At 55.5% G+C, this 26722-nt stretch overlaps 2 protein-coding genes across 2 annotated transcripts in view; both read left to right on the top strand.

Annotated features, from left to right (window-relative positions):
- Nucleotides 1-1085: 1085 nt before the first annotated feature.
- On the top strand, nucleotides 1086-7147 carry GPR108 (G protein-coupled receptor 108). Its single transcript, XM_041764412.1, has 18 exons — nucleotides 1086-1249; nucleotides 1850-1969; nucleotides 2806-2856; nucleotides 3057-3139; nucleotides 3586-3710; nucleotides 3821-3882; nucleotides 4013-4081; nucleotides 4174-4278; nucleotides 4406-4539; nucleotides 4634-4709; nucleotides 5197-5270; nucleotides 5356-5473; nucleotides 5559-5689; nucleotides 5809-5852; nucleotides 6084-6133; nucleotides 6289-6372; nucleotides 6472-6596; nucleotides 6795-7147. The coding sequence occupies exons 1-18, from the start codon at nucleotides 1130-1132 to the stop codon at nucleotides 6865-6867; spliced, it is 1644 nt and encodes a 547-aa protein (XP_041620346.1). The 5' UTR covers nucleotides 1086-1129; the 3' UTR covers nucleotides 6868-7147.
- Nucleotides 7148-12561: 5414 nt separating this feature from the next.
- Nucleotides 12562-26722, top strand: part of C3 (complement C3) — a 32581-nt gene continuing 18420 nt past the window's right edge. Inside the window, exons 1-19 of the mRNA XM_041761833.1 lie at nucleotides 12562-12717; nucleotides 13274-13466; nucleotides 13795-13957; nucleotides 14061-14131; nucleotides 15921-16015; nucleotides 16111-16193; nucleotides 16279-16369; nucleotides 16650-16752; nucleotides 16845-16971; nucleotides 17151-17266; nucleotides 17367-17513; nucleotides 18091-18300; nucleotides 18420-18626; nucleotides 18965-19123; nucleotides 19439-19568; nucleotides 19805-19876; nucleotides 19994-20197; nucleotides 22518-22626; nucleotides 22893-22978. Of these exons, the coding sequence (XP_041617767.1) occupies nucleotides 12641-12717; nucleotides 13274-13466; nucleotides 13795-13957; nucleotides 14061-14131; nucleotides 15921-16015; nucleotides 16111-16193; nucleotides 16279-16369; nucleotides 16650-16752; nucleotides 16845-16971; nucleotides 17151-17266; nucleotides 17367-17513; nucleotides 18091-18300; nucleotides 18420-18626; nucleotides 18965-19123; nucleotides 19439-19568; nucleotides 19805-19876; nucleotides 19994-20197; nucleotides 22518-22626; nucleotides 22893-22978 (2443 nt within the window). The 5' untranslated portion in view covers nucleotides 12562-12640. The remainder of the gene's footprint in view (nucleotides 12718-13273; nucleotides 13467-13794; nucleotides 13958-14060; nucleotides 14132-15920; nucleotides 16016-16110; nucleotides 16194-16278; nucleotides 16370-16649; nucleotides 16753-16844; nucleotides 16972-17150; nucleotides 17267-17366; nucleotides 17514-18090; nucleotides 18301-18419; nucleotides 18627-18964; nucleotides 19124-19438; nucleotides 19569-19804; nucleotides 19877-19993; nucleotides 20198-22517; nucleotides 22627-22892; nucleotides 22979-26722) is intronic.

Here is a 26722-nt window from a genome sequence, read left to right as displayed (position 1 = left end):
GAGCTAGAAAACCTCCTGTTGCAAAGTGGGCTGTGCTCCAGGGTTTGGGGGACCAGCTGAGTCAGGGGCTCAGCGTGAGTTCTGCCCTCAGCCGCTTAGCCTGATATTGGAGTCTCCACACTGGCCTCAAACTCAAATTGGAATTGGGATTCGTTCCAAGTCGGCACCACAGTTGGGACAGGATCTCAACCTGGGGTCAGCTTAGCGGAGGGGTCAGCAACCCACTAGGGGGTCCTGGCCTCAAACTACGGTCCAGCGGTCAGGCCTCGTCTGGGGTCAGGGCTCCGTCCAGGTTGGGAGGGCTCAACCAGAGAGATTAACGCTCAGGCTCAGTGTAGGTCGAGGGTCGGAAGGGAGTGGGGAAGTCTGGATTTCAGGTTGTCCGGGCTCAGTTGCAGCTAAGGACTCAGCCCGGAGTTGGTGTGTTCAGCCCCCCGTCCCCGACGACACCTCCAGCTTGGGATCTGTGGGTGGGCTTCTAGTTGCCTCACTCTAGGGTTAGAAGAGTCTCCGCCTAAGGCTGGAATTCAGCCCAGGGTCATAGGTCATCCTAGGGTCAAGATTGAGCCTGGGGCTAGGTTTCGGCCTTTCCTGGATCAGCAAGATTAGAACAGGACAGGCCTCCGCAGACGTGCGTGTTTACCAAAAGCCAGTGCTCTGGCTGGGAGCCACCTCCCCAGGGTAAAGAGGGGAAGTCCGTCCTGGGGAATATTGGGAAATGTAGTTTTTGAATGCCCTGTTGCGCTGTCTGGTCTCCCTGCATTCTGGGTAATGTAGTCCTGGACCGATCTTCAGTTGGGCGTGGGTGGAGGAATTCCGCTCCAAGGGCGGGATGTCGGATCCCGCAGAACTGGTTAGGTGGACTGTTGAGCCAATGACATCAGCACAGTCTCCCTAGTGATTGGTGACGGCGGAGGCGGGGTTAGCAGCGTCAGCAGCCCATTCGGAGCTGGCGATGTCCATTTGGCGTCGTGCGAGGGGGACGGTGCGGATTTCCGAGGAAGCGGCGGCTGATTGGCTGGGCGCGCTGGACGCGCCGGAGGGACGGCCCCCGCCGTGCGGCGATTGGCTCACCCGTCGGCGGGTGGGGGCGTCAGAGGCGGTGTCGGGGGAGGTGGCGGCTCCAGAGATGGCAGTGAGCGAGAGGAGGGGGCTCGCCCGCCGGAGCCCCGCGGAGTGGGGGCAGCGGCTACTGCTGCTGCTGCTCCTGGACAGCTGCTCTGGGCGCATCCACCGGCTGGCGCTGACGGTGAGTCCCTCCGCGCGGCGGGCGGCGGCGGGGGGCGCAGTTCTGTCCCCAGGAAGCCCCTGGTTTGGAGTGGTCTCGTCCTACCTCCCCCTCTGCTTACGCGGGGTGGAGCGGTCCGCCGCCCCCCCCCCGCTTCCAGGCCCCGAGTGGTCTCGTCCGAGGAGTCCCCCTCGGTCCTCGCTCGCGGCTGCGGGGCCGCCCCCGCTAGGGTCATGCCCCACCCACTGGGGGGTAGGACTTCACCTCCCCGGGAGCCCCAGCTTTTAGTCCTGTGTGTGCATCCTCGGGGTCGCTCTGGGGCGCTGGGGCCCTGGGGGAGTCCCCGGGGCTTGTAGAACCGGGTCCCCTGGGCACTCGCTGGGATCTTGGGAGCTGCACACTTGTCTGGGAGGTCGGGGCTCCGCACGCCAAGATGAAGAACTCCGCTTTTGGGGTGGTGCTCACCCACTGCCCAGACTTCCAGGTGCCCTTCCTGGACTCGCAGAGCAGCGGCTGGAGGAGCTGGGGCCACCCAGTTCTGTTGCCACCTCGCGCCAGAGCCGTGGGGCGGGGCTGGTGGGGAGAGGTCTGAGCTGCCTCTGCCTCCTTGGTCTCCGGCAGGGGGAGAAGCGAGCCGAGATCCCGCTGAACAGCTTCGGCTTCTACGCCAATGGCTCCCTGGAGGTGGACCTGAGCCTCCTGCGGCTGGGCCTCCGGGAGACAGAAGAGAAGACCCCGCTGGTGAGGGGCTTTGAGGACTTTGCTGGAGGAGGGCGAGATGCACAAGTGTCCCACCACCACCCCACCACCACCACCACCACCACCACGATGAGAGGTGGCTCAGCCTCTCATCCGTGGGATTTTGGGCAAATCCATTGGCCTCTCTGAGCCTCCGTGTCCTCCTCATCTGTAACATGGGAATAATAAGACCTCGTGCAATATGTGCAACCCTGAGCGGGGGTTGGAGGAGGGAGGGCACACCAATGCACAAGGTATCCCCAGTTCCCGCAGTCGGAACGAGTAGCCAGCATTTTTTTTTTTTTTTGAATGCCCACTGAGTACCAGGTAATCAGGCAAAGCACTTTCCACGGGTCCGTTCTCTCACAGCCACCTCTCAGGGATGCTGTGCAAATGTTACACCTGTAAACCCACCTTGACAGATGTTCACACAAGCTCAGAGGTATGTGCCTTGCTCAGAGCCTCAGCGCCTGGATGCAAACCCACATGTGCCGGATTCCACAGGTCAAGGCTGGAGGCCGTCAACATTTTATCTATTTTTACTTCTTTATTACATCAACATTTTAATTGAGTGAAAACAAGGTGGGCTAGGTCCAGAGGACCTGCCCCTGCAGGAAGTGACATCCAAGTTGAGAGGCACAGGATGGTTAGGAGCTAAGAGTATGAGGGGCCCCGGGGCAGGACAGGTTGTTGGAAGATTCCACGAGTGACTGTGGGACCTAGCACACAGTAGGTGTTCAGTACATTTGAGATGATGTTTCGCTTGCTGCTAAAAGAGGTGGCTTGGGGAGGTCCCTGCGCAATCCCTCATTTCCTCCCCTTTTCTTTCCACCTGCCAGGTGGGGTTCAGTCTGACTCGGGTTCAGTCTGGCAGCATTCGATCCTACTCAGTGAGTGGAGGAGGAGATGGTGGAGGGGGTGAGAAGGGCCTGGGATGTCTGTCCTTTACATCAGGAGCCAAGGGCCCCTGTTCTTTCTCGCAGGGAGGGGAGCAAGAAGTGACCCTCCCTTGCAAGGTAGATGGGGAGGGGACAGGGTGGGGCTGGGCTAGGGAGGCGGTAACCAAGACACCCTCCTACGCACTCCCCAGACCCCGAACCCCCACGACTGTCCTCTCCGGAAAAACAGTAGCAACCTCCTGGTTCTCTTCCTCATCAACACCAAGGATCTGCGGTATGTTGATGGGTCGGGGGCTCCATCATTCATACTTGTTGAATGTGTCATATGTCCCAGGGAGCATCCTGTGAGCTTTCACAGGTGTTAACTCGTCGACTCTTGATGCTGACATTATCCCCCATTCTGAAGGAAAAAACTGAGGCCCAAGAACCAGAGTCCAACAATACCGTGTAGCCTGTCTATAGATGCATTTTCATTTTAAATAACGCACTTACGTGGAATAAGTCAGCGTTGCAGAAAGTGACGGTCACTGGTGGGGCAGCCGTCTTGAGGGGTGGTGGCCAGTGCTGGAACTGGGTGCCCACTGATTCAGCCTGATGCCAAGCCTCACAAAGGAGATCTGAGGGCCCAAGGGACCATCGAGTCCCTCTGCACACGTTGTACAGATGATCTAAGCCATCAGTCTCCTGGCCTCACCCCCGGGGCCCCCATCCTCACCCCAGGGTCCAGGTGCGGAGGTATGGGGACCAGAAGAAGCTGTTCATCTCTCCTGGGCTCCTCCCCGAAGTGCCCTCTGAACCAGGGCCCCCGAAACCAGAGCTCACAGTCACCCCTAAAGTGGGCAGCGGTGAGTCAGGCTGGGCCGTGGGAGCAGGGAGGGTGGATGGCCAGGGCTGCTTGGCCTACCTCCCATTTTTTCTGTGTTCCGTCCTAAAGTCATTCACTTGCCCCCTCTAGGGACCACCGCTGTGCTCAGCAAGGCCCAGTCAAAACCCACAGTGTCCCAGGAAGACCAGCAGGTTCGAGGAAGCCAGGGCAGGAGGGAGGACTGTCTCTTGGGGGCAGGGGGAGGAGGGGTCGCAGGGCGGGGGGGGGACATACGGAGAGCCAGGCCCAGGGCCAGCTGATGTGGGCCTTCTGTCCCCTCAGGGCCTCAGTGGGAAGGACAGCGAACTGGTCCTGGGGCTTGGGCATCTCAACAATTCCTACAACTTCAGTGTGAGTGTCCGGGCGCGCCCGTGGCCCCCCTCCCCGCCCAGAGCGGGGACCACCGGGCTGACTCCTCTTCTCCACCCGTCCCCACCGCCCAGTTCCACGTGGTGATCGGCTCTCGGGCCGAGGAAGGCCAGTACAGCCTCAACTTCCACAACTGCTACAACTCGGAGCCGGGCCGGGAGCAGCCGTTCGACCTCACGGTGAGCAGAGGCGGCCGCGCCCAGGCCTGAGAGCTGGGGTGCCCATCTGGTGATGTGCCCATCTGGGGGGAGCTCGGGAGCGGGCGGGTGTGAAACCCCCACTCCCCGCTGCGGCCTCCCTCCCCAGGTCATGATTCGGGAGAAGAACCCCGAGGGCTTCCTGTCGGCGGCGGAAATCCCCCTGTTCAAGCTGTACCTGGTCATGTCTGCCTGCTTCCTGGCAGCCGGCATCTTCTGGGTGTCCGTCCTCTGCAGGAACACGTAATGCCCTGGCCCCTGGGGGTCCCCCACCTCCCCTGGTCACAGCCATTCCCCTCCCCCCGCACTGATGCCCCCGCCCCCTCCCTCCCGCCAGGTACAACGTCTTCAAGATCCACTGGCTCATGGCGGCCCTCGCTTTCACCAAGAGCATCTCCCTCCTTTTCCACAGTGTGAGAGCCTTGGGCGGGGAGCAGAAGGGGGCGGGCTGGGGTCTCTGGGTCCAGGAAGAAGCCCGTGCAGCCCACTCCCCAAGTCTCTGCAGCCCCCGGGCTTGGGAGTTCATCTGTCCACCACCACCCCCATCCACATATCCAGCCATTGCATCACAGTGGCCACCAGCTGGCCACCCAACTCAGCTGTCTGCCCGTCCGTCCTGTCTGTGACTGTCTGCCCTTCAGTCTGACGGTCCACTGGCGCAGCTCTGATCCTCCCCCCGTCTGTCCATCCAGCTGTGAGTCGCCCTCCTCTGTCAGGGCCACGACTGCCCATTTCTGCGTCCACTTGCCATCCTGATCATAACTGTCGGTTCTGTCAACCTTGTGCCCACCATGCCACCCTGACCGTCCATGTCCCTAAACCACCGCCATCCTCCCAATTGTACCACCGGCCACCCACACGTCCGTCTGTCTGACCATCCATCCATCCACCCACCTCCAGATCAACTACTACTTCATCAACAGCCAGGGCCACCCCATCGAAGGCCTCGCTATCATGCACTACATCACACACCTGTGAGTGCCCTTCTCTGTGGCAGGTGGGGGGAGTGGGCTGGGGAGAGCTGGGCACCGTCCCCCTCACCACACACACCCTCCCCAGGCTGAAGGGCGCTCTCCTCTTCATCACCATCGCCTTGATCGGCTCCGGCTGGGCCTTCGTCAAGTACGTCCTGTCAGACAAGGAGAAGAAGATCTTCGGGATCGTGATTCCACTGCAGGTGCACCTGGGTGGCAGGCGGGGGTGGGGGTGGGGGGGCAGGCATGCGTGCACCCTCGGGGCACACCTACCCACCCACCCCACAGGTCCTGGCCAACGTGGCCTACATTGTCATCGAGTCCCGCGAGGAGGGCGCCAGTGATTATAGGCTCTGGAAGGAGATCCTTTTCCTGGTGGATCTCATCTGCTGTGGCACCATCCTCTTCCCTGTGGTCTGGTGAGGATCCTACATCTGACCCCTGCTAGCTGACCCCTGCCGGAGGCTGAGACCCTGCTCCTTGTAAATGTGACAGGAGGTAGTGCTGACGGCTGTCTGGGTCCCCCGTCTGGTTCCAGGTCCATCCGGCATCTCCAGGACGCATCTGGCACTGATGGAAAGGGTGAGGCCCTGGTCCCAGGACCTGCTATTCCCCAGCCCCTGTCCTGCTCCAGATCCCTCTTTCTGACCCCTGGATGTCCCATCCCTTCCCTCCCCACCGGCTGCCCCTTCCTGCCTGTCCCCTGAACATCCCCCTCCAGCCTTCCTGTCCCTTGGACTCTCCCCAAAATGACCCTCCTCCATACCTCTCCCCCTCCCCCGTACCCCCTCAATCTCTGTGCACACCTGTCAGTGGCGGTGAACCTGGCCAAGCTGAAGCTGTTTCGGCATTACTACATCATGGTAGGAGCCCTGTTCTCACTCAGGGAAGTGTCTGGGGGTGTTTTTGTTTTTGTGTTTTGCCGGGGGGTGCGTACAACCAGCCCATTGGTGTACCCACTCTAAGCCCTCCCTCTGCCGTCGCTTTGAGCCCCGACACTCTGCCCCTGTCCCGGCAGGTCATCTGTTACGTCTACTTCACGCGGATCATCGCCATCCTGCTGCAGGTGGCTGTGCCCTTCCAGTGGCAGTGGCTGCACCAGGTGAGGATCGAGACCACAAGCTGGGGGGAGGGGCGCAGGCCAGACTACAGCTGGGGGGTAGGGGATATGCCTGACACTCCCACTCCCCTTGCCCCCCAGCTCTTGGTAGAGGGCTCCACTCTGGCCTTCTTCGTGCTTACCGGCTACAAGTTCCAGCCTGCAGGCAACAACCCTTACCTACAGCTGCCCCAGGAGGATGAGGAGGACATGCAGATGGAGCAGATGTGAGTCCTGAGTCACAGGGGTGGGCAGGGCAGTGGGGAGTGTGGCGGCTTCCCAGGCAGAGTGGGCAGGGCCAGGGCTCTGGGGATGGAGGGGGCCCAGCCTGGCAGGCCGCTCCAGGGCTGGGTTTGATGGGTGCTGGGTGGGCGGGACTGAGCGCTCCTCAACTCCTGGACCACCTCCTTGCTATTTGCCTCCAGAATGACCGATTCTGGGTTCCGGGAAGGCCTGTCCAAGGTCAACAAAACAGCCAGCGGGCGGGAACTTTTGTGATCCTCCCCTGTCTGGGACCGTCCTGCTTCCCCCACCTCCCGCCTCCGCCCTCTGCGTACACGTTCCTCACTCTAGCTGTGCTCCCAAAGCACACATATGTGTTGGGGTGGAGAGTGGGGGGGGTGTGGCGGGGGAGGAAGGTGCCTGGGTGAGAGACTTGAGTTCCAGGAGCCCATTTGGAAGAGAGCCCCTTCTTCCCCCAAGATTTGGGCAGCCCTGTCCCTGCCCCTGAGCCACCCGCCACTTGCAGCTGTACAATAATGACCAATCTGTTTTGCTACCCTGGTTTCTTTGCCTTTCTGGGTGTTGAGGCCTAACACAGAGGTTGTGTTTACAATTTAGAAACCTGTATTCATTGTGGAGGGTGGGTTGTAGGATCCGTTTTACATATTCAGTAAATATCAGTTGAACAACTGCTCTGTGCCTGGCCCTGGGCTGGATGCTGAGGACAGGGCAATGACCCGGGCCCATGGTTGGGGGTGGGGGACAGGCAGGGAGAGGGCTGAGTCCTCAGGCAGTTCCATCACAGGGCCTTGACCCAGCCTGGGAATTCAGGGAAAGTTGAACAGAAGCAGTGGGAAGGACAGCAGGCCCAGGTGAGGGGACAGCCCTTGCAAAGGCTGGAGGGGAAGCAAATAGGGCGGTTGGCAGGCCCCACACTGAAGACTATTGGTAATCGTGGCTAACACGTAGTGATTGCTACGTGCCACACCCTCTTCTAAGGCTTCTGTTGACCCTAATTCCTATTAAAAAGCCTGGGAGACACAGAGAGGCCAATTAACTTGCCCAGGGCCACACAGCTCACCAGTTGGGAGACTCGGGACTCAAAACCCCAGCAGGCCGGTTTCAGAGCTGCACTTAACCACTGTGTGTGCTGCCCCTCTGCTCCTGGGCTCAATGCAACCAAACCTTTTGACCTGTGGCCCCCCCCCCCTTTTTTTAAAGATTTTATTTATTTTTTCGTGAGAGAGGCAGAGACACAGGCAGAGGGAGAAGCAGGCTCCCTGTGGGGAGTCCAATGTGGGACTCGATTCCAGGACCCCAGGATCACGACCTGAGCCAAAAAGCAGACGCTCAACCACTGAGCCACCCAGGTGCCCCGACCTTGCCCCCTTTGTTGAGTGACCCTGGATAAGTGGTTTCACCTCTGTTTCCCAACATGGAAAATGGGGGTCCCACCAGGTCGCTGAGGATCACACATGATAATGCTGTGAGCCTGACCTTGCGTGAACTGCCCTGAACTTTGAGGAATGACCTCGGATTAGGGATGCACCTGTGCACACACGTAGGCAGCTCCAGAGATATAGTTCGTCTCCTGTCCCCCGTCCCGTCCCCTTCAGCTGGAGCACCTTGAGCCCCTTTCGGAGCTCTGGGAAATACTTTTTTGGGCGGGAGGGTTGCACAGGCATGGGACAATGAATGGGTAGAGAATTGGGCTGGGGTCAAGTCTTCCTGCAAACGGAAACAAGTATAACGGGCCCAGATGAATAAATAGTCCAGCCAGACAAGGAAGTGGAGAGGCATTGCAGACTGAGGAAGTTATGCAGCAAGGCAGAGAAGCCCAGAATAGCCTACGAGTCCCACTGCAGGGCTGGCAGGGATGGGGGCAGGGGGGAGGGGGAGCAGCTGGCAGGAGCCTAAAGACACAGACACAGTTGGACTTCGTGCCAGTGCCTGCAGGAGCCACGGAAAAGTTGAAAGCAGGGAAAGACATGGCCATACAGGGCCGAGTTTTTTTTACTCCCTGTGCGTGCAGGGGTGGGCAGGATCAGGCTCCCCAAAGACATCCACATCCAGTCCCCAGAACCTGCCAACATTAAGTTACATGACAAAAGGCAACCTGCGGCTGTGATTTAGTTAAAGACCCTGAGACAGAAGGTGATCCTTGGACTCTACCCAGTGTCATCACCAGGATCCTTGTAAGAGGCCGGCAGTGACGTCTGTCAGAGAAGGGGTGACTGGGGCTGGGAGGGTGGTGTGCTGCGGGGCTGGAGGGAGGGGCCGCCAGGCACGGAGAGAAGCGGCCTCCAGAAGCAGAAGAAGCAGGAAGAGGATTCCTCCCCTGGAGCCTCCCAAAGGAACGCAGCCCTGCCCACACCTCGATTGCAGATCTCTGCCCTCCAGACCTGTAAGATAATAAATAGGTGTTCTTTTAAGCCACCAAATTCGTGGTCATTTGTTACAGCAGCCGTCAGAAACTCATACGGTTTAGGAGCAGGGGCTCAGGAGCCCAGCTCCTGCCAGCTAGAGGATCTTGGGCAGGTGGCCAAAGCCCTCAGTTTCTTGGTCTGTAACGTAGGGGTGCAGAACACACGAGGTTCGTGAGATAGATGAGGTGCTGTGTCTGGGCCTCAAGGAGCCCTTCGCCTCGTTAGTGTGCACGCCTGTACTCGACATCATAATTTTGTAGGATCACAAAGCTGTGTTTTTAGAAAAAAAAAAAAAAAGGTCCCCAGTTGCTGTAGAGTAGGTGGGTTAGAAGAAGTCTGCAGCAGAGAGGCCACACACAGAGAATGCAGGGGACTGAGAAAGGGAGTTGGGGGGACCCCTGACCCGGAGGCCTGCCAGGCCTATCCCCAAAATAAGGCACCAAGGAGGAGGAGCAGGTGTTGGGAAAAATAAAAATACAGTCCAAGCGCCTCGAGCACTTGCTACATGCCGGGCACCGGGCTGACCATCCTGCCTGCCGATGCCACCCGTCTGTCACCCCAAGACTCAGAGGGACGTTCCATGGCTGCGACGGTCCCGTTTACAGGTTAGGAACAGAGGCTGGGAGCAGGTGCAGCTGGAGTCAAAACCCTTCTGGCCCTGCATCCTCCAGGGCAGGGGACCCTGGTACCCAGGTCTCTGCTGAGCATGAGGGGCGGGGGCTGGGGGCAGGAACCAAGGGGCAGATCAGACTCAACCAGGGCAAGTTTACCTTCCAGTTAATGGGTAATAAATAGAGGGAGAAGCGAAAGCTCTCGGGTTACATGGGAGGGGGAGGGAAATTCTCAGAAGGCAGTGTAGCAAGGACCCCACTCTGGAAGTGAGGGGTCAGGAGGGAGGGGAGACCTGCCCCTCCCGGCCTGGCACCAGCACCGCCTCTGATGGGTGAGGGGAAGGGGTGCAGCAGGGAAGAAACTGCACTCTGGCAGGCCTGGGGTGGCAGAGGGGGCACATCCCTGCCCCCACAACCCATCCCCACTTCCTTCCCTTTCTTTCCTTGCCCCTCCAGTGAGAGTGGCAGGATGAAATACAAGACACCCAGTTCAATTTGAATTGCAGATAAACAGCAAATACTTTGTTTTTGTTAAGTATGTCCCAGATACCCTACCCAGCTCTAGCAGCCCAGCTCCCTCTCCCTCCTGCCTGGAATGCAGGGCAGGGTGCACCAGCTAACTGGAAGTGCCATCCCCCCCTGAGCCTCCTCTTTCTCCCCCGGCTGCCTTATCTTGCCTGCCAGCCACTTCCCACACTTGTGAGTGCACATGCACAGGGCCAGGAAGAAGCCTCAAAGAATTCCTTCCCTCCTAGCAGGCCCTGCGGGTCGGGGCCAGGACACTTCCCAGACTTGCACCACCATGGGCATGAGGCTTCCCTCCAAGCCCAGGGTCCGAAGCATCTGAGCACCTTTCTTTTTTTTTTTTTTTTTTTTTTTTTGAGCACCTTTCATTGTCAAAAACCGCAGGAACTATCATCGATCCCAGCCCACCATCCAGCGGCATTAACTAAGGCTCTGAGAAAGAAGGAACCAAGCCTGGCAGCCTGGCAGCTTGGCAGGGAGGCAGAAGCCAGCGGCAACACCTGCCCGGGGACCAGACACGGTCAAACCACAGAGCCCCAAGTGTTTAAGGCTATGATGAATTCAGGAAACGGGGTGGGTTTGGGTGGGGAGGAGGATAGATGGAGTCATGGGGCGGGTTGTTGGGAGATGCTAGCAGGTTCCCCTTTCCCCCCTCCCGCGTTTCAGAAGTCTAATCTCAATTCTGGATGGTAAGCAGGGGTTTGCACTGTCCCTCCTTCCAAAGAAGGGGTGTTGCAATCAAAGCAGACAGGGGCCAAGTTTGTTCTGTTTCTCCATGCCTCCCTCCCCACTCCAGGCATGCAGACAGCCAGGAAAGGAGCGTGGTTTACAGGAAATCCTCGCTGAATTCCCCATTAACCCCTTCCTTGGAATTTTAGAGACCAGCCCTTCAGAGGATCGGGATCCTCCACCGACAGACCAGTTGCCTCCTGTGCTGGGGACTTCACACCCCCTTTACCCCCACCCCCACCCCCAGACACACAACCTTGCTGGAGATCCCACAGAGGCACATCAAAATGACAGAGGGGCAAAAAAAAAGCAAACAGAGCTTTGCCAACAGGCTGTCAGGGGTGAGGCGGTGGGGAGAGATCACTAATTTCCTGCGAGTCAGTGGGTATGTAAATCAAGTTACAGAGGGACGTACTGCAGCATCTTGCCAGGTCCTTCCCGCTGGTTGCCTTATCACGGCAATAACAACCCTGTGAAGTGGGTGCTATCATCACCTCCTTTTACACGGGGAAACTGAGGCTCGCAGTGGTTATTAATCAGGTGCCCAAGGTTTAGCACTAATAAGTGTCAGAGCTGGAGGGTGATTGCAGGCTCAAAATCACTCGCTGGAGAGAACATGATTTGCAATCACGGAAGTCCGTCCACGGGGAAGAGGCTGGTCACCTTTACACAACACAACGTGGGGCAGCTGCCGGTGAGAACGAGGAAGCTCTCTTGGCACTGATGTGAAATAATCTCTAAGGGATATGGTTTACGAAAAAGCGAGGCGTCACCCGTGTGGAGAGACCAGTAAGAAGGGCAGGTAGAGAATGCCGATCATTTGGGGTTTTTAAAAGATTTTATTTATTCATGAGAGACACAGAAAGAGGGGCAGAGACACAGGCAGAGGGAGAAGCAGGCTCCCTGCAGATCCCCCAGACCCGGGATCACACCCTGAGCTAAAGGCAGATGCTCAACCACTGAGCCACCCAGGCGTCCCCCAATCATTTGTTTTTAAAACCTGAGAACATTTATAAATGCATAAGATATCTCTGGAAGGAAACAAGGCATTTGGTTGCGATGTGACACCCGAGATTTGAATGTTTGCCACCAGGAATAGGAAAATCGCCTTTTCCCTGAGTGTCTACTTGCACCTTCTTGCTGTGGAACCACATGAAGATGTCAGCTATTCATACCAAAACCCTAAATACAATTTGCAACGATAGTAATACCAATATCTTAAGGGAATGTTGATGAAAGAGGAAAAAGCTAGCAATATGGACTTTGCTCAATGATGACTTTTATTTTTTTTTTTCTATTAACCATCATAGTCATTCAGGCAATGTCTGTCACCTGCCAAAGGTCTGGTTCATAAATGCACGCCAGAAGTGGACTGGGGGTCAGGCTCAGCTATCTGGGGTGCAGGCTCTCTGGCCTGCAGTGTTCCTTCACCACAAAGAAGCTGCCACGGGGAAAGGTTCACCAGCTGGCCTTGACCCTGAGGGAGGCCATGGCAAGGGGAAGGTGTGTTCATGTTGCAGGAGGACATGCCCTTGGGTTAGTTACCCCCGACACACTGGCCCCGGGGATTGAAAAACTTAGGAAATGGTATTGAGTAATCTGGGGCAGCTGCAGGGAGGGGGAGGCTACAGGAGCTGTGGGCTGGGCTGAAGGTGGGGGGAGGCTAGAGCCAGATAAAAGGCAATCCCCAACAGCCTCAGCTCATTCCCCCCCCAGTCCTCTCCCTCTGTCCTTCTGTCCCTCCTCTGTCCCTGCACCATGGGGCCTGCCTCGGGCCCCCGCCTGCTGCTGCTGCTGCTGCTGACCAGCCTCCCCCTGGCACTGGGGGACCCCATGTGAGTGGTCATGACCCCTCCCCAAACACGGCTACTTCTGAGGTTGGAGTGGTGGGGTCAGGTCCCAGGAGGATTCAGGGTGCATGCGGGTGCCTGTGCGGGCAGTGGGCAGTGGGTTGGAGTGGTGGGGTCAGGTCCCAGGAGGATTCAGGGTGCATGCGGGTGCCTGTGCGGGCAGTGGGCAGTGGGTTGGAGTGGTGGGGTCAGGTCCCAGGAGGATTCAGGGTGCATGCGGGTGCCTGTGCGGGCAGTGGGCAGTGGGTTGGGCTGTTAACGAATGCAGGCTGCCTGTGAGTTCAAGAGTTCATGAGTCGGGTGTTTGTGGAGTTCAGGGTGGTAACGCGGAGGGGGGTGCGGGTATTTCCAGAACCAAGCGTCTGCTGGTTTAGGGCACATGGGGTGTGGTGTTCAGTGATCCTGTGGCAGTACTGCTTTGGAAGCCCCGACACCTGACTACTGCATATGGGATTTGGGAGTTTCACGATGTGCGGGTGAGGGTTGGAATGCCAGGTCCCTAGAACGGCAGCGCCCTCCCATGCCCCACCCGCGCCGGCAGGTTCTCCATGATCACCCCCAACATCCTGCGGCTGGAGAACAAGGAGACCGTGGTGCTGGAGGCCCATGACCTGAAAGAAAACACTGAAGTCACCGTCACCGTCCACGACTTCCCGGCCAAGAAGCAAGTGCTGTTCAGAGAGAAAACCGATCTGACCAGCGCCAATCAGTACATGAGCACCGTCACCATCCAGGTGGGCACCTGCTGAAGCCCTGCAGCTCTCTGAGCACCTGGGAGCCTCCTCTTTCAATTAATCCCTCCCATCCCGAGCTCCTCTCCCCTGGGAGGTCCTCAGAGCCGCCCCTGCCACCTGCCGCTGAGCCCCCCTTCTCATCCCCTTCTCTGACCCCTACCTCCGAGTCCCCCTGCTCTCCCAACCTGGGCACACCAGGGAGACCAGAAGTGATGGGCAGGTGCTACTGGCAGGAGGGACAGGGGTGGGCCCCACTGAATTCCTGGGGGCTGGATGTGGCCCAGGGGCCCGGAAAGACCCTCCTAATGATCCTCTGGTCGGTGCCTAGATGCCAGCCAACAAGGATGCAAAATCAGAGAAGGGAAGCAAGTTCGTGATTGTCCAGGCGGCCTTCGGGGCCACTGTGCTGGAGAAGGTGGTGCTGGTCAGCTTCCAGAGTGGGTACCTGTTCATCCAGACGGACAAGACCATCTACACCCCCAGCTCCACAGGTAAGGGGGTGGATGGCGGCTGGGGAGGGCCAGGGCTGGAGCCCCGCTGCCGGGAGAGCCAAGGGCTCACCTGCCGCCGCCTTTGTCTCCCACCGCCTTCCAGTCCTCTATCGGGTCTTCACCGTGGACCACAACCTGCTGCCCATAGGCCGGAGCGTTATCATCAGCATCCAGGTACCAGCCAGCCAGGGCCCCAGATCTGCCCCGAGCAGAGACCCAGGGAGAGACAAAGAGACAGGAGAGACAGAGAAAGAGACTCCGGAAAAGGCTCACCTGCAGAGACCTAAAGGCAGAAGAAATACATAGAGCCCCAGACACAGAAAGAGCCCTAGAGACAGGGCAGGGATCCAGGGATACCACGTGGATCCTGGCTCCAGAGAAACCTCTGGCCACTGCGTGACTCCCGACGGGTCACTTCACCTTCCAGGACCTCAGTTTTCTCATCTGAAGATAGGGGTGACAGATAAAAAAACGCTATGTAGTCCATTCCGCCTCCTGCAGCCAGAGGGCGACCACAAGCACCTAACTCAGGTCCTACCCTCCTCTGCCCAGAGCCCTCCAGGAGTTCCCACCTCCCTGGGGTAAAAGCCTAAGCTCTCCAGCAGTCCCCAAGGCCCCCTGCATGACCTACCCTGTCCCCTCCCTGTCCTCCCCTCCTCTCTCTCTCTCTCTTTTCCCTCTACTCACTCTGCTCCAGCCACATGGGCCTCCAACTGCCATGTGGGACTTGCCCCAGGACCTTTGCACAGACTGTTCCCCTGTACCCAGAAAACCCCCTTCTTCCAAGTACCCACACTGCCTGTCCCCTCACGTCCTGCAAGTCTTTGCTCCAATGTCACCCACGTGCCAACTGTACAGAGAAGCCTCCAGGAGCATCCCATAAGATTGCAAACCTTCTCCCCCTCAACATACACACAACCCCCGCCCCCGCTCTTCTCCCTTCCTGTCATCTCCTCTTAGCATCCTCATCAACTGGATTTATTCGTTTGCTAGTTGCCCCCTCCCCCAACCTCCCCAGAACCTAAATTCCACACCGGAAGGGATTTTCACCCGTGTTTTCAGGGCCTTACCTCCTGACCCCAACACGGTGTTTGGCGTATAGTAGCTTAATAAAAAATTACTAGAAGGAACGGGGCGGGGGATGGGGGGAGGGTGGGAGGGAGAATAGAAGGAGGAGGTGAAGGACGGAGGGAAGAGGGGGGCGTCTTTCTCAGAGGATCGTCATGAGTATTTCTCAAGATCATGCAATGGTAACAGGGAGCAGGTTCCGGCAGCCCTGAGCTGACTTTGGGGGATCAGTGGAATTGTGGGGACCAGAGAACACATGCCTCTAACGACATAGCCTCGGCCCAGTTTCCGTCAGATGTCGCCTTGTAGCAACAGGAATCCATCATCCACAATTATCCCAATCCCCAAGAGGAGCCAGGAAAAAACCCAGATGTTTACAGGACGTCTCCTGACGTTTAATAATTGGCAACAAATGAAATCCTGCGTATTTGGTCGAACCACATGAAATTGGTAGCCTTGTGGGTCACAGCGTTGGATGTAGGCAATCCGTGGTGGCTCAGCACCCATGAGATGCTTCCCACAGAGTCCCGCCCAGAGCAGGTGATAAATGCTAGTGATCATTAGTACTCGGACCGACACTGAGGATGGTGAGCACCTGCTTGCATCACCCGTGTCCCAAGCCAATGAGGTAGGGGCTCCATTTTTCTCCTTTTTCTACATGGGCCTATTGAGCACAGAGAGGTTAAGTACCTTGCCCAAGGTCGCACAGCTCATCAAGGGCAGAGTGGGGACTTGAATCGGGGCCGACTGACCCAAGTGCATGTTCAAAAACCACCGCCCCACTAGTCATGACACCACAACACGCAGAGAGTGGCCAGACACAGAGAGGGAGGGGACAGCCTAGGGGCTAAGCCCGATCTCCGAAGAGTCACACCGTCCCTGTCTCCCTCCATAGTCCCCTGATGGTGTGACCGTCAAGCGGGGCTCCCTGTCCTCTCACAACCAGGATGGCATCTTGTCCCAGTCGTGGTACATCCCGGAGCTGGTCAAGTATGTCAGGCCTTCCTGGAGGGGGTTCCCTACCCCAGGGTGGGGGCGTGGGGGCTGCCAGGTGTGGCCGGCTCACTTGCCTGCCTGCCCCACAGCATGGGGCAGTGGAAGATACAAGCCCACTACGAAGATGCCCCGGAGCAGGTCTTCTCCGCCGAGTTCGAGGTGAAGGAATACGGTGAGAGGAGGAGGGAGTCGGGGTGGGGGCCCCGCGGTGCCGGGTCCCAGTGCTGGCGCCCTAACCTGTGTGTTTCTTCCCCCAGTGCTGCCCAGTTTTGAGGTCCAGGTGGAACCTGCACAGAAATTCTACTATATCGATAGCGCAGAGGGCCTGGATGTCACCATCATGGCCAGGTGAGGGGCCAGGTGGGAGGATAGGCGAGGAGGGCAGGTGAGGGGGCAGATGAGGGCCAGATGAGGATCAGGTGAGCAGCCCGGGGTGGAGCCAGGTGAGGGACCCTGTGGGGGGGCGGGGAGCCAGGTGAGGGGCTAGATGAGGGACCAGATGTGGACCAGGTAAGAACCAGGTGAGAACCAGGTGAAGGACCAGGGGCTCTGGGAGATGCGTCAGTGGAGGTTTGGAGGGAGGCCTGCCGTTCAGGAGACAAGCACCTGAGACTCTCTTGCCTCTCAGGTTCTTATACGGGAAGGAAGTGGACGGAACCGCCTTCGTCATCTTTGGAGTCCAGGATGGCGACCGGAGGATTTCTCTGTCTCAGTCCCTCACCCGTATTCTGGTGCCTGCCCCTCCCAGCCGCCTCCACTCTGAACTCCCGCCCTCCCCCGGCCTAGCGCCTCCCCCTTCCTGAGCCTCCTTTCCTCTCCCCAGATTGAAGATGGCAATGGGGTGGCTACGCTGAAGCGAAATGTCCTGCTGGAAGGGGTGCGACCCTCCCAACCAGATGCCCTGGTGGGGAAGTCATTGTACGTGTCAGCCACTGTTATCTTGCACTCAGGTGAGGCCTGGTCTGAGGGCAGAGGCCCAGCTGCGTGGGGAGGCCCGGTCTGAGGGGGGAGGCCCAGTAGGAAGGTGGGATCCAGTCTGACAGAGGAGGCCCAGTCTGAGGGGCGAGGCCCAAAATGAAGGAGGAGTCCAATCTGGAGGGGAGCCCGCCCTCATTGCTGGCCCTCTCAGGCAGCGACATGGTGGAGGCCGAGAGCAACGCGATCCCCATCGTGACCTCCCCCTACCAGATCCACTTCACCAAGACGCCCAAGTTCTTCAAACCAGCCATGCCCTTTGACCTCATGGTGAGACCCTGGGTGGGCCTGTACCCCACGCCCTGCTCCTGAGCACTGGCCATGCCTCTGGGTCCACCTGAGCCCCCTCCACCTGCCCCTGTACCCACAGGTGTTCGTGACAAACCCTGACGGCTCCCCGGCCCCCCACGTCCCCGTGGGGATCCAGAACTACAGAGTGCAGGCTTTAACCCAGAAAGACGGTGTGGCCAAGCTGACCATCAACACACCCGACAGCAAGAAGCCCCTGCACATCACTGTGAGTCCTCGCCCGCCTGGGGCCCCATTCCAGAGAGCCGGGGGACTGAGTTTGCACAGAGGGACCCCATCTGTCCTCTGCCGGACATCCTGCCACCTGCAGAGTGGGGTTCTTTTATTTACATGAGGGGATTTTGCTGTTCACATAGAGGTGTTTTCATTCACGTGGAGGGGTTCTTGTCTGCACAGCTTTCTTTTTTTTTTAAAGACTTTATTTATTTGTCAAAGAGAGAGAGAGAGAGCAGGAGCAGGGGGAGTGGCAGGCAGAGGGAGAAGCAGACTCCCCACTGAGCAAGAAGCCCAATGTGGGGCTCGATCCCAGGACCCCGGGATCACCACCGGAGCCAAAGGCAGCGGCCTCACCAACTGAGCCACCCAGGCGTCCCTGCGTAGCTATCTTATAAGGATCGTTGTGATTACATTCGACCTACCTGGATAATCCAAAACAATCTGCCCCCATCCTCAGATCCTTAACTTAATCCCATTTGCAAAGTCCCTCTTGCCACAGAAGGTACCATGGACATCTGGAGGGGAGGGGGAGAGGGGGGAACAGCATTCATCCCTGTTTGCTTGCCCAGGTAAGCACGAAGAAGGACGGTATCCTAGAGTCTCGACAGGCCACCAGGACCATGGAAGTCCAACCCTACACCACCATCGGCAACTCCAGAAACTACCTGCATCTGTCTGTGCCTCGAATGGAACTGAAGCCAGGGGAAACCCTCAATGTCAACTTCCACCTGCGAACGGACCCCAGCAAGGAGGCTCAGATCCGCTACTACACCTACCTGGTCCGTGGCTCCCTAGGATCCCAGGCCCCTCCTCTCCGCTTCCCCAGCACCCGCAATCCCAGGTCGCCCCATCCTCCCTCCCACCCGGCTGATCCTTAATGCCCACCTGTTCCCCCCAGATCATGAACAAAGGGAAGATTCTGAAGGTGGGCCGCCAGGAGCGGGAGAGTGGCCAGGACCTGGTCGTACTGCCCTTGACCATCACTTCGGACTTCATTCCGTCCTTCCGCCTGGTGGCTTACTACACAGTCATCGGTAGCAGCGGCCAGAGGGAAGTGGTCGCCGATTCCGTGTGGGTGGATGTCAAGGACTCCTGCATGGGCACCGTAAGCTTCCGGAACCTTCCTCTGCACTCACCTTGGGACTCTCCACCTGGCCAGTGCTTTCTCAGTCTCTGCCTCTCTCCGGCCTTCCGAGCAGGCTCTCCACCGTGGTCATGGCATTTCTGCCTCTGTCTTCTCCTTTCCCGGCTCCTTCTTGCGCCCACTCCCTGCCCTGTGACCTGTTTGGGCCTCAGGGCTTCTCGTGCTCCCGTATTCTCTCTCTCCTGGCCTTCCTGCCTTTGCTCTGCCTGGCTCCAGCTTTCCCCCCGCTCACCCACAAGGGCAGCCCCAAGACCCGGCCCCGGCAGTGCTGACCCCTCGCTCTGCCCCCCTCCCCCCAGCTGGTGGTGAAAGGCAGCGGGAAGGAACAGAGGTCACACCTGCCCGGACAGCAGACGACCCTCACCATCCAGGGAGACCCGGGGGCCCGCGTGGGCCTCGTGGCTGTGGACAAGGGTGTGTTCGTGCTGAACAAGAAGAACAAACTGACTCAGAGCAAGGTGTGCCTCCCGGTGCTATAGGGTGGAGGGAGGCGAGGCAAAGGGGTGGCAGGTTGGAGGGAGGTGAGGCAAAGGGGTGGCGTTGGGCAGAGCGGGCGGTGGGCCTGGGGAAAGCTCTGGAAGTGGGGTGAGGCGTGGGCTGGAGGGAGGTCAGAAGGGACACGGACGTGGGCTAGAAGTCAAGGCTGCAGAGGGGAGAGCAGATGGATGCAGACGGGCCTGTGGCGCCCGACACAGCACACACAGCGCCGAGGGGGACCCGGGATGAGAATGCAGGGGTGGGTGGGCCCGCCGGTGACTCCTCCCGCCCTGCAGATCTGGAACGTGGTGGAGGCGGCGGACATCGGCTGCACAGCGGGCAGCGGAAAGGACTATGCCGGGGTGTTCATGGACGCGGGCCTGGCCCTCAAGACCAACAAAGAACTGCAGACTCCCCAGAGGAGAGGTGAGGGCCGCTGAGGGGCGGGGCCTCCACCCCCAGATGCTGAGTGCAGGTGGAGGGCAGGGTTCTGGGGTCAGGGGGCCCTGGGTTCTAGTCCTGCCTCTGCCACCATCTAGCAAGTCACTGCTTTCTGAGCCTCAGTCTCCTCCTCTGTCAAATGGGAGCACCAGAGAGGAGTACGGTGAGGACTCACCAGGTCGGTGCTTAATCCACCCTGTTAATATCTGCCTGCCCCCCAGATCTTGAGTGCCCCAAACCAGCCGCCCGGCGCCGCCGCTCCGTGGTGCTCACGGAGAAGAGGATGGACAAAGGTGGGAGCCCCGGGGTCCCAGCCAAAGAGGGAAGGGGGGCAGGGCCTGGCCATGGGGACGCCCTCCCCGCTGTGAGGCCCCGGCAGAGGGCGTGACACGCCGTCTGTGTCCCCACAGTGGGCCAGTACCCGAAAGAGCTGCGCAAGTGCTGCGAGGGCGGCATGCGGGACAACCCCATGAGGTTCTCCTGCGAGCGCAGGGCCCAGTTCGTCTCCCGCGAGGAGTCGGAGAGCTGCGTGAAGGCTTTCCTCGAGTGCTGCAAATACATCATGCAGCTGCGGGCCAACTACAGCCGCGTGGACAACCTGGGACTGGCCAGGAGTGAGTACACCTGCGGGGGGGCGGGCCCGGGGAGGGGGGGGAGAGGAGGGGCTCCCTGAGAGAGAGGAAGGGGCCTAAGGGGAGAGGAGGTGCACCTGTCTGGGGAGGAGGCCCTGTCCCAGAGGGGAGGACGCCTCTGTCTGAGACGCCGGGTTTTCAACCGGCCTTGACCAAAGAAAACTCATTTATGTTGCCTTCCAAAGTGGTGCCTAACTCCATGCCTAATACCTGTTGATTCATTTTCATTCATTCATTCATTCATTCATTCATTCATTCATTCATTCATTCCAGTCTGGATAAGACAAAACGTGTACACGCTTGAAGCTTTACATCTCAGTCCAAATATATCTTAAGCAAAGCTAAGAGAAATTTCTTTTTTTTTTAAGATTTTATTTATTTATTCATGATAGACACCCACAGAGAGAGAGAGAGAGAGAGAGAAGCAGGCTCCATGCAGGGAGCCCGACGTGGGACTTGATCCCTGGTCTCCAGGATTGTGCCCTGGGCCAAAGGCGGGCGCTAAACCGCTGCGCCACCCAGGGATCCCCAGAAATTTCTCTTATAATAACCCCATTTACAGCAAAAACCAGAGCTGTCTCCACCACAAAGTGGCACTGATAGAAATGACCGGAGTCCTAACTGCCATTTGCTGAGAGGCTTTGAGCGCAGTGAGGCCTGATCCCTCCTTTTTAAAAATGCTTTTTGGTTTGTCTTGATTAGAGATCTTTCTGCTAAGGACGGGCACCATCAAAACTGAACCTAGGGACGGCGCACCACTGTCAGCACGGGGCATTTTGTGAGGGTCACCTTGGCAAACTTCCCAGCTCATCCCACCCCGTCCACATGGCTCTTTTTAATCATTTTAGGCAGAGCGTTCGCTGCTCTGGTGATCGCTCTGGCCATTTGAACATTTCTTTTGCACATCCCACTGTTTTCATGGGGAACAGGAAATCACGTCCTTCAAATTGGGCTCCAAGAATAAAAGCCCACGTGAACGGCTCTTGAAATCAAGGGAAATTACCTTATCAACTACTGGATGAAAAGTCATGAAAGAGAATGTCTTTGCTTAAAAACTGAGCAAGAACAGGGCCAAAAAAAAAAAAAAAAAAAGAACGGGGCCATTTCATAGCTGCCCGAGCAAAGCAAAAATCATCCTTTTTTTTTTCTTTAAACAATCTCCAACAGAAAAAGTGGAAATGGGTATAAAAATCTTTTTTTCCCCCTCTGAACTCATTGAGGCCCCACCACCGCCAACTAGCTCAGTGTGGATTTTCTAGAAGCAGAGATGTTCCCCCACAAAACTCAGCACAGCCACCAGAATTGGGATATTAACGTTGACTTGTTGCCACCGCCAAACCCTCCAGCCCCATTCAAGTTGCACCAGCGATTTCGCTTTGGTTTGGTTTGGTTTGGTTTGGTTTGGGTTTGGGTCCTTTTTTTTTTTTTTTTTACTTAGAAGTAAGCAGTCACCTCTTAAAGGCAGATTTTGCCAAAGTGGACAAATATTTCTAAATTCTTTTAGCTGGAAGACTACCATTCCAACAACCTACAGACTTCCTTTCTCAAAGAGGAGTATTAGACAAAAATATCTGATCTACTGGCATCTGGCTTACATATGCTCGGCTGCTTTCATCCTCTAGCATTGTGTACTTCTTTCAGCCAAATTGGGGTGAGACAGAGAGTTGCTCACATGTTCATCCTCCAAAGGCACTTTGATGGGTTATTCCAGAATGTGGGTGGATTTAGGTATTAGCAGGTTTCACCAATTTGTTATTAGGCAGACCCAGAGCTGAGTTACGAGCTGCCCATTGTGTCTTGAAGAAAGCCCAGACAGGGTTGACCCTATTCCGGCCCTACTTTACCTACGTGTTGATGGTGTCAGCCAGGCTTTAAAAGGTCACTCCCTCTCCAGGGGTCTCCATCAGGTCTGGGGAGTCTCTCGAGCCACCTGCTTGCTTCAGGACCATAACCATCAGATGCAGCAGGGACAGAGCCCCAGAGCCACTGTGCTTAGAGGCTCAAGCAAATGCTTTCATTTCTATGAAAATCGGGGGAAGGATAAATAGTATAACCCAGCCTGGATTATTTTTGCTCTTATATCAACACAGTTGTAAAATACAATTTTTAATAGTATTTTTATGGAGGAAGGAGTGACAAAGGCAAATATACCTGCCTCCTGCCAAGGTCATCACGTGGCCATGGGTGTGTTTTGCTGCTAGGAATCCCCCTAGAGATACAGAGATAAATATCTCCAGGGACAGTGGGAAAATGGGTCTGTTCTAAACCCAGATTGCTCCCTTCCCCACCCCCTGCCTCCCAGGTGACATGGATGAGGACCTATTCCTGGAAGAGGACATCGTTTCCAGGAGCCAGTTCCCTGAGAGCTGGCTGTGGACCATAGAGATTCTCAATGAACCTGAGAAAAATGGGTAAGGCCTCCACTTCAACCCATGGCCCAGGCCAGCTCCTACAGCACCCCAGACTGGACCACTTATTTTGCATGCACCCCAACCCCCCTCTTTTCTGGAATCACCGTGCAGCCTCACAACCCAGCCTAGAAAAATCAAGAGTCAGGCTACCTACACGTGCCTAGCTGCCCCCTGCCACTCTTCCCTTGGGGCCCCTCCACACTGGCTCTCCCCCACAACCCTGACACACATCTTCTCCTAACACCCCAACTTCTCCCCCTATCCAGAATCTCCACGAAGACCATGAATGTGTTTTTGAAAGACTCCATCACAACTTGGGAGATTCTGGCTGTGAGCTTGTCGAAGAAGAAAGGTGAGAGAAGGTGGTGGCCCCATCCTCAGGAGGCAGGGACCCCAGAGCCACTGGGCATTCTCTCCCATGCAAAGAAATCCTCGTTTCTTGGTGACTGAAGGGGTGTCAGGTCCTCTCTATGGGTGACATAGTCAGTGCTTCTTGTAGATAGATTTCTTTTTGAGACCAGTTTTAGGTTCACAGCAAAATTGATGGTAGGGTAAGAGATTTTCCCCCATACTTCCATGCTACCTCCCCATAAGCACAGTCTCCCCAAATCCCGGCATTCTGAACCAGCACAGTGTATTACATCATCATCACCCCAAGTTCATAGTTGACAGTAGGGTTCACTCTTGGTGCCGTTCAATCTATATCCACCCTTGTGGTATCTTATAGAATAATTCGCAATGACAAACACCCTTAAGGAGTGATATGGATAGGATGATGGGTAAAGCGATTAAGAAAAAGTATAAGAGGAAGCAGAATGAAATGCATGATTGGAACATGGGTGGTCAGATTATGAAACCAAGGCCACCACCTCAGAGAACCCGGGAGCCCTGGCCCGACGTGAGTGGTCTCGAGGAGGGTGAGGAGAGGGAGGCGCTAACTTTAAGTGTCAATTTTATCTATTTTTTAAAAGATTTTATTTATTTGTTCATGAAAGACACAGAGAAAGAGGCAGAGACATAGGGAGAGGGAAAAGCAGGTTCCCTCTGTGGGGAACCTGATGCAGACTCGACCCCAGGACCCTGAAATCATGACCTGATCCAAAGGCAGATGCCAACCACAGAGCCACCCAGGCACCCCTACATGCCAATTTTAAGTGGGCGCCAAAAAGCTCAGGCGCCCTGATAAGTAATATTTTCACGCAATCATTTTTTAAAAATCAATGTGAATGCAAAAAAAAAAAAAAAATCTGTGGTGAACAAAATACCTACATTTTAAATAGAGGCCAGCGCCGTGCCAAGCCGTACTGGGGTTTGAGGCAAGAGAGAAAATGTGTGTCCCTGTGCCTGATTTATGTATATTTTAATTTTTTCCCTGAACATTAAAATAGCTGGAAAAAGATTGAAATATTAAAAAGTGGGTGTATGAAGACTGATGATACCTGACTTATGCCAAACCAACGATTTAAGTGATTTTTAATAATTTTATTGTTACAGTTTATAGTAGATTACACCTCATTACCATTTTCCTTCAAGGTTTCCAAAATCTGCTTCTTTGCTTGTCTTGTTTTAAATGAAGGAATTGAAACTGTTTGGCAATTTCTCTTGAACAAGCGATGATGGCACAGCACGATCGTGTAGGCCGGGGCACCTACTTTTCCTTTCGCCTGAAACCCCAGTACAATTCAGCACAATTCTGGTTTGTGGCCCCCACCCATGATTCCGATCAGAGCATCTTCCTATCTGCCCATCCTCTGTGTTCGTCTATTGAGGTTCTGTGTGAGGTGTCCTTTAAATAAGAAGAGTTCTTGCTGCTTGGGAAAAAAAAAAAAATTGAAAGCCACAGTTTAGATCCTTGGACCGAAACCATGTTCCCTGAACCACTAGCAATCTGGCAAAGCTGCTTTACCTGGGAGTTGGTCAGAAATTCAGAATCTTGGGCCTGACTTCTGACCTGCTGACTCAGAGCCTGTGTTTTCACGAGGTCCCCAAGGGGTTAGCATGCGTGTGGTGGTTGGGGAAGGCCCGCCCTGCCCCAGCACCTCTCTCCCTCACCACCGACATGGCCCTGAGCTGGATGGTTCTCTGTGATGGGGCCCTGCCCTGTGCAGGAAAGGATGTCGAGCAGCATTCATGGCCTCTACCTGCTGGATTCCACATTATCTCGTTCAATGCTCACAACCACCCCATGAGAGCTTGGTACTACTATTCTCCTACAAATGAGGATACTAAAGCCAGCGAAGGAAGGTGACTTGCCCAAGATCAGCAGGGGATGAACCTCCCGGGAATCCCATCTTAGAGCTTCAGAATAAAATACTGGAGCACTATAACCAACAGAACTTGGAAATTTCAAACTCCTGAGACACTATGAATTAAAGAGTCAGTAGGGTTACAAGTAGGGGGCCTCCCAAGCTGAAACGCCTGGCTTCAAATCCCACATCTTCCCCTGGGGAGCTGTGTGGCCTGAGTCAAGTTACTCAACCTCTCTGTGCACATCCATAAAGCAGGCACAATAGAAATAGCACTTACTCAGAGTGTTTTTGGGAGGATTTTATGAGTTGATACACAGAAAGCCCTTATGATGGGGCCTGGCATATTATAGATGTCCGATGAGTGGGAGTTATCATTGGAGCCAGACGTATATTAGAGACCAAAGAGTAAATGCCTTTCAGAGATGCATGGCTATTTCCTTAAATACCGCAAATCATGCACCAGAAGTCACTCTCTTTTTTTAATTGATAGATTTGTTAAAACAGTTTTCAGTTTGAGCAAAAGGCACACTCGCCACACATCCCTCCATGCCCCCTTCCATCCCCATTTGTGTTAGGGTGGTACATTTGCTATAATCGATAGGCCAATATGGATATATGATTTTTTCTAAGATTTATTTATTTATTTATTTATTTATTTATTTGAGGGGCAGGGGAGGAGCGAAGGGAAAGAGAATCCTGAAGCAGACTCCCCGCTGAACGGGGAGCCCGACTTGGGACTCAATCTTATGACCCTGAGATCATGACCTGAGCCGAAATGAAGAGTCGGATGCTCAACAGACTGAGCCACCAGGTGCCCCTGGATATGTTATTATTAATTGCAGCCAATAGCCTTGAGCTACCCCCCCTTTAGGGGTTGTACCTTCTGGGGGTTTGGACAAACCTGTAATGACATGTAGCCACGGTTCCAATATCACACAGAGGCGTTGTTTCATTGCCTTAAAAATAACATGGATGGTGCGTCAGAAGTCCTTCTTTTGGTTCTCCTTCAGTCCTTTTATCTTGTTCAAAGGGAAGAGCCCAGTCTGGGGCAAGCACCCCTTCATCTCCCCGGTTCTTGTTAACAACTTCAATCAGTGAGGAGAGGGGAGCAGGTGCCACTTTCTGCAGGCACCACACAAGCTAACCAGTATTGAACAAAACCGTTTTGTTTTCCTGGAGAGAACCCTCCTATTTATGGTGCAAAAGCTCGTTTTTCACACACCATCGTAAATTCGATTTGAGTTTCAAAATGTGAAAACAGAGGCATCTGACTGGCTCAGTCAGTGGAAGGTGCCACTCCCGATCTCAGGGTCATGAGTTCAAGCCCCACACTGGGTGTAGAGATTACTAAAAAGAATAATTTTTTTGAAAATGTAAAAACAAATAGTAGATAAGAAATGGGTAAATAGCTCCCATGACTAGAGCAAACACCCCAAGGGTGGTGAATAAATGACTGTAGGTTAGGAAATAAGGATTTTGTTCAAGTCTCTGATAATTTTTTTACCACTGAAGAATAAGCACCAAAAAAAAAAAAATCTTAATAGATTTCTTAGTGTAACATTATTTTTGTTTTATTTTTTTAGTGTAACATTATTTTAAATATCTTTTTGCGAATTTTGCTTGCATCAATCAACCCTTTGTTTGAATTTAATGCAATAACTGTTGTATTTCAAATAACCATTGTTTCTGGCATCATTTTCACTGCTTGTAGATCAGCCCTGTCCATTGGAAATACAGAGTGGCAGATGCAAGCTTTGTGTCATTTTAAATTTCCTGGTAGCCCCAAAAGAAAGGAGTAGGTGAGGGATGCCTGGCTGGCTCAGTTCATAGAGTATGCAACTCTTAAT

This window comes from Vulpes lagopus, chromosome 7 (genome assembly GCF_018345385.1).
Source record: "Vulpes lagopus strain Blue_001 chromosome 7, ASM1834538v1, whole genome shotgun sequence".
Classification (NCBI taxonomy): domain Eukaryota; kingdom Metazoa; phylum Chordata; class Mammalia; order Carnivora; family Canidae; genus Vulpes; species Vulpes lagopus.
Note: the sequence above shows the minus strand (reverse complement) of the source record. Positions and strands in the feature narration are given on the sequence as shown.

Excerpts from the sequence above, each read along its gene's own strand:
- GPR108 (XM_041764412.1), top strand. The coding sequence starts at position 1,130 with ATGGCAGTGAGCGAGAGGAGGGGGCTCGCCCGCCGGAGCCCCGCGGAG. Across the intron at positions 2,857-3,056 it reads GCAGCATTCGATCCTACTCA|ACCCCGAACCCCCACGACTG; the intron begins GTGAGTGGAGGA and ends CGCACTCCCCAG. Across the intron at positions 4,540-4,633 it reads TCCGTCCTCTGCAGGAACAC|GTACAACGTCTTCAAGATCC; the intron begins GTAATGCCCTGG and ends CCCTCCCGCCAG.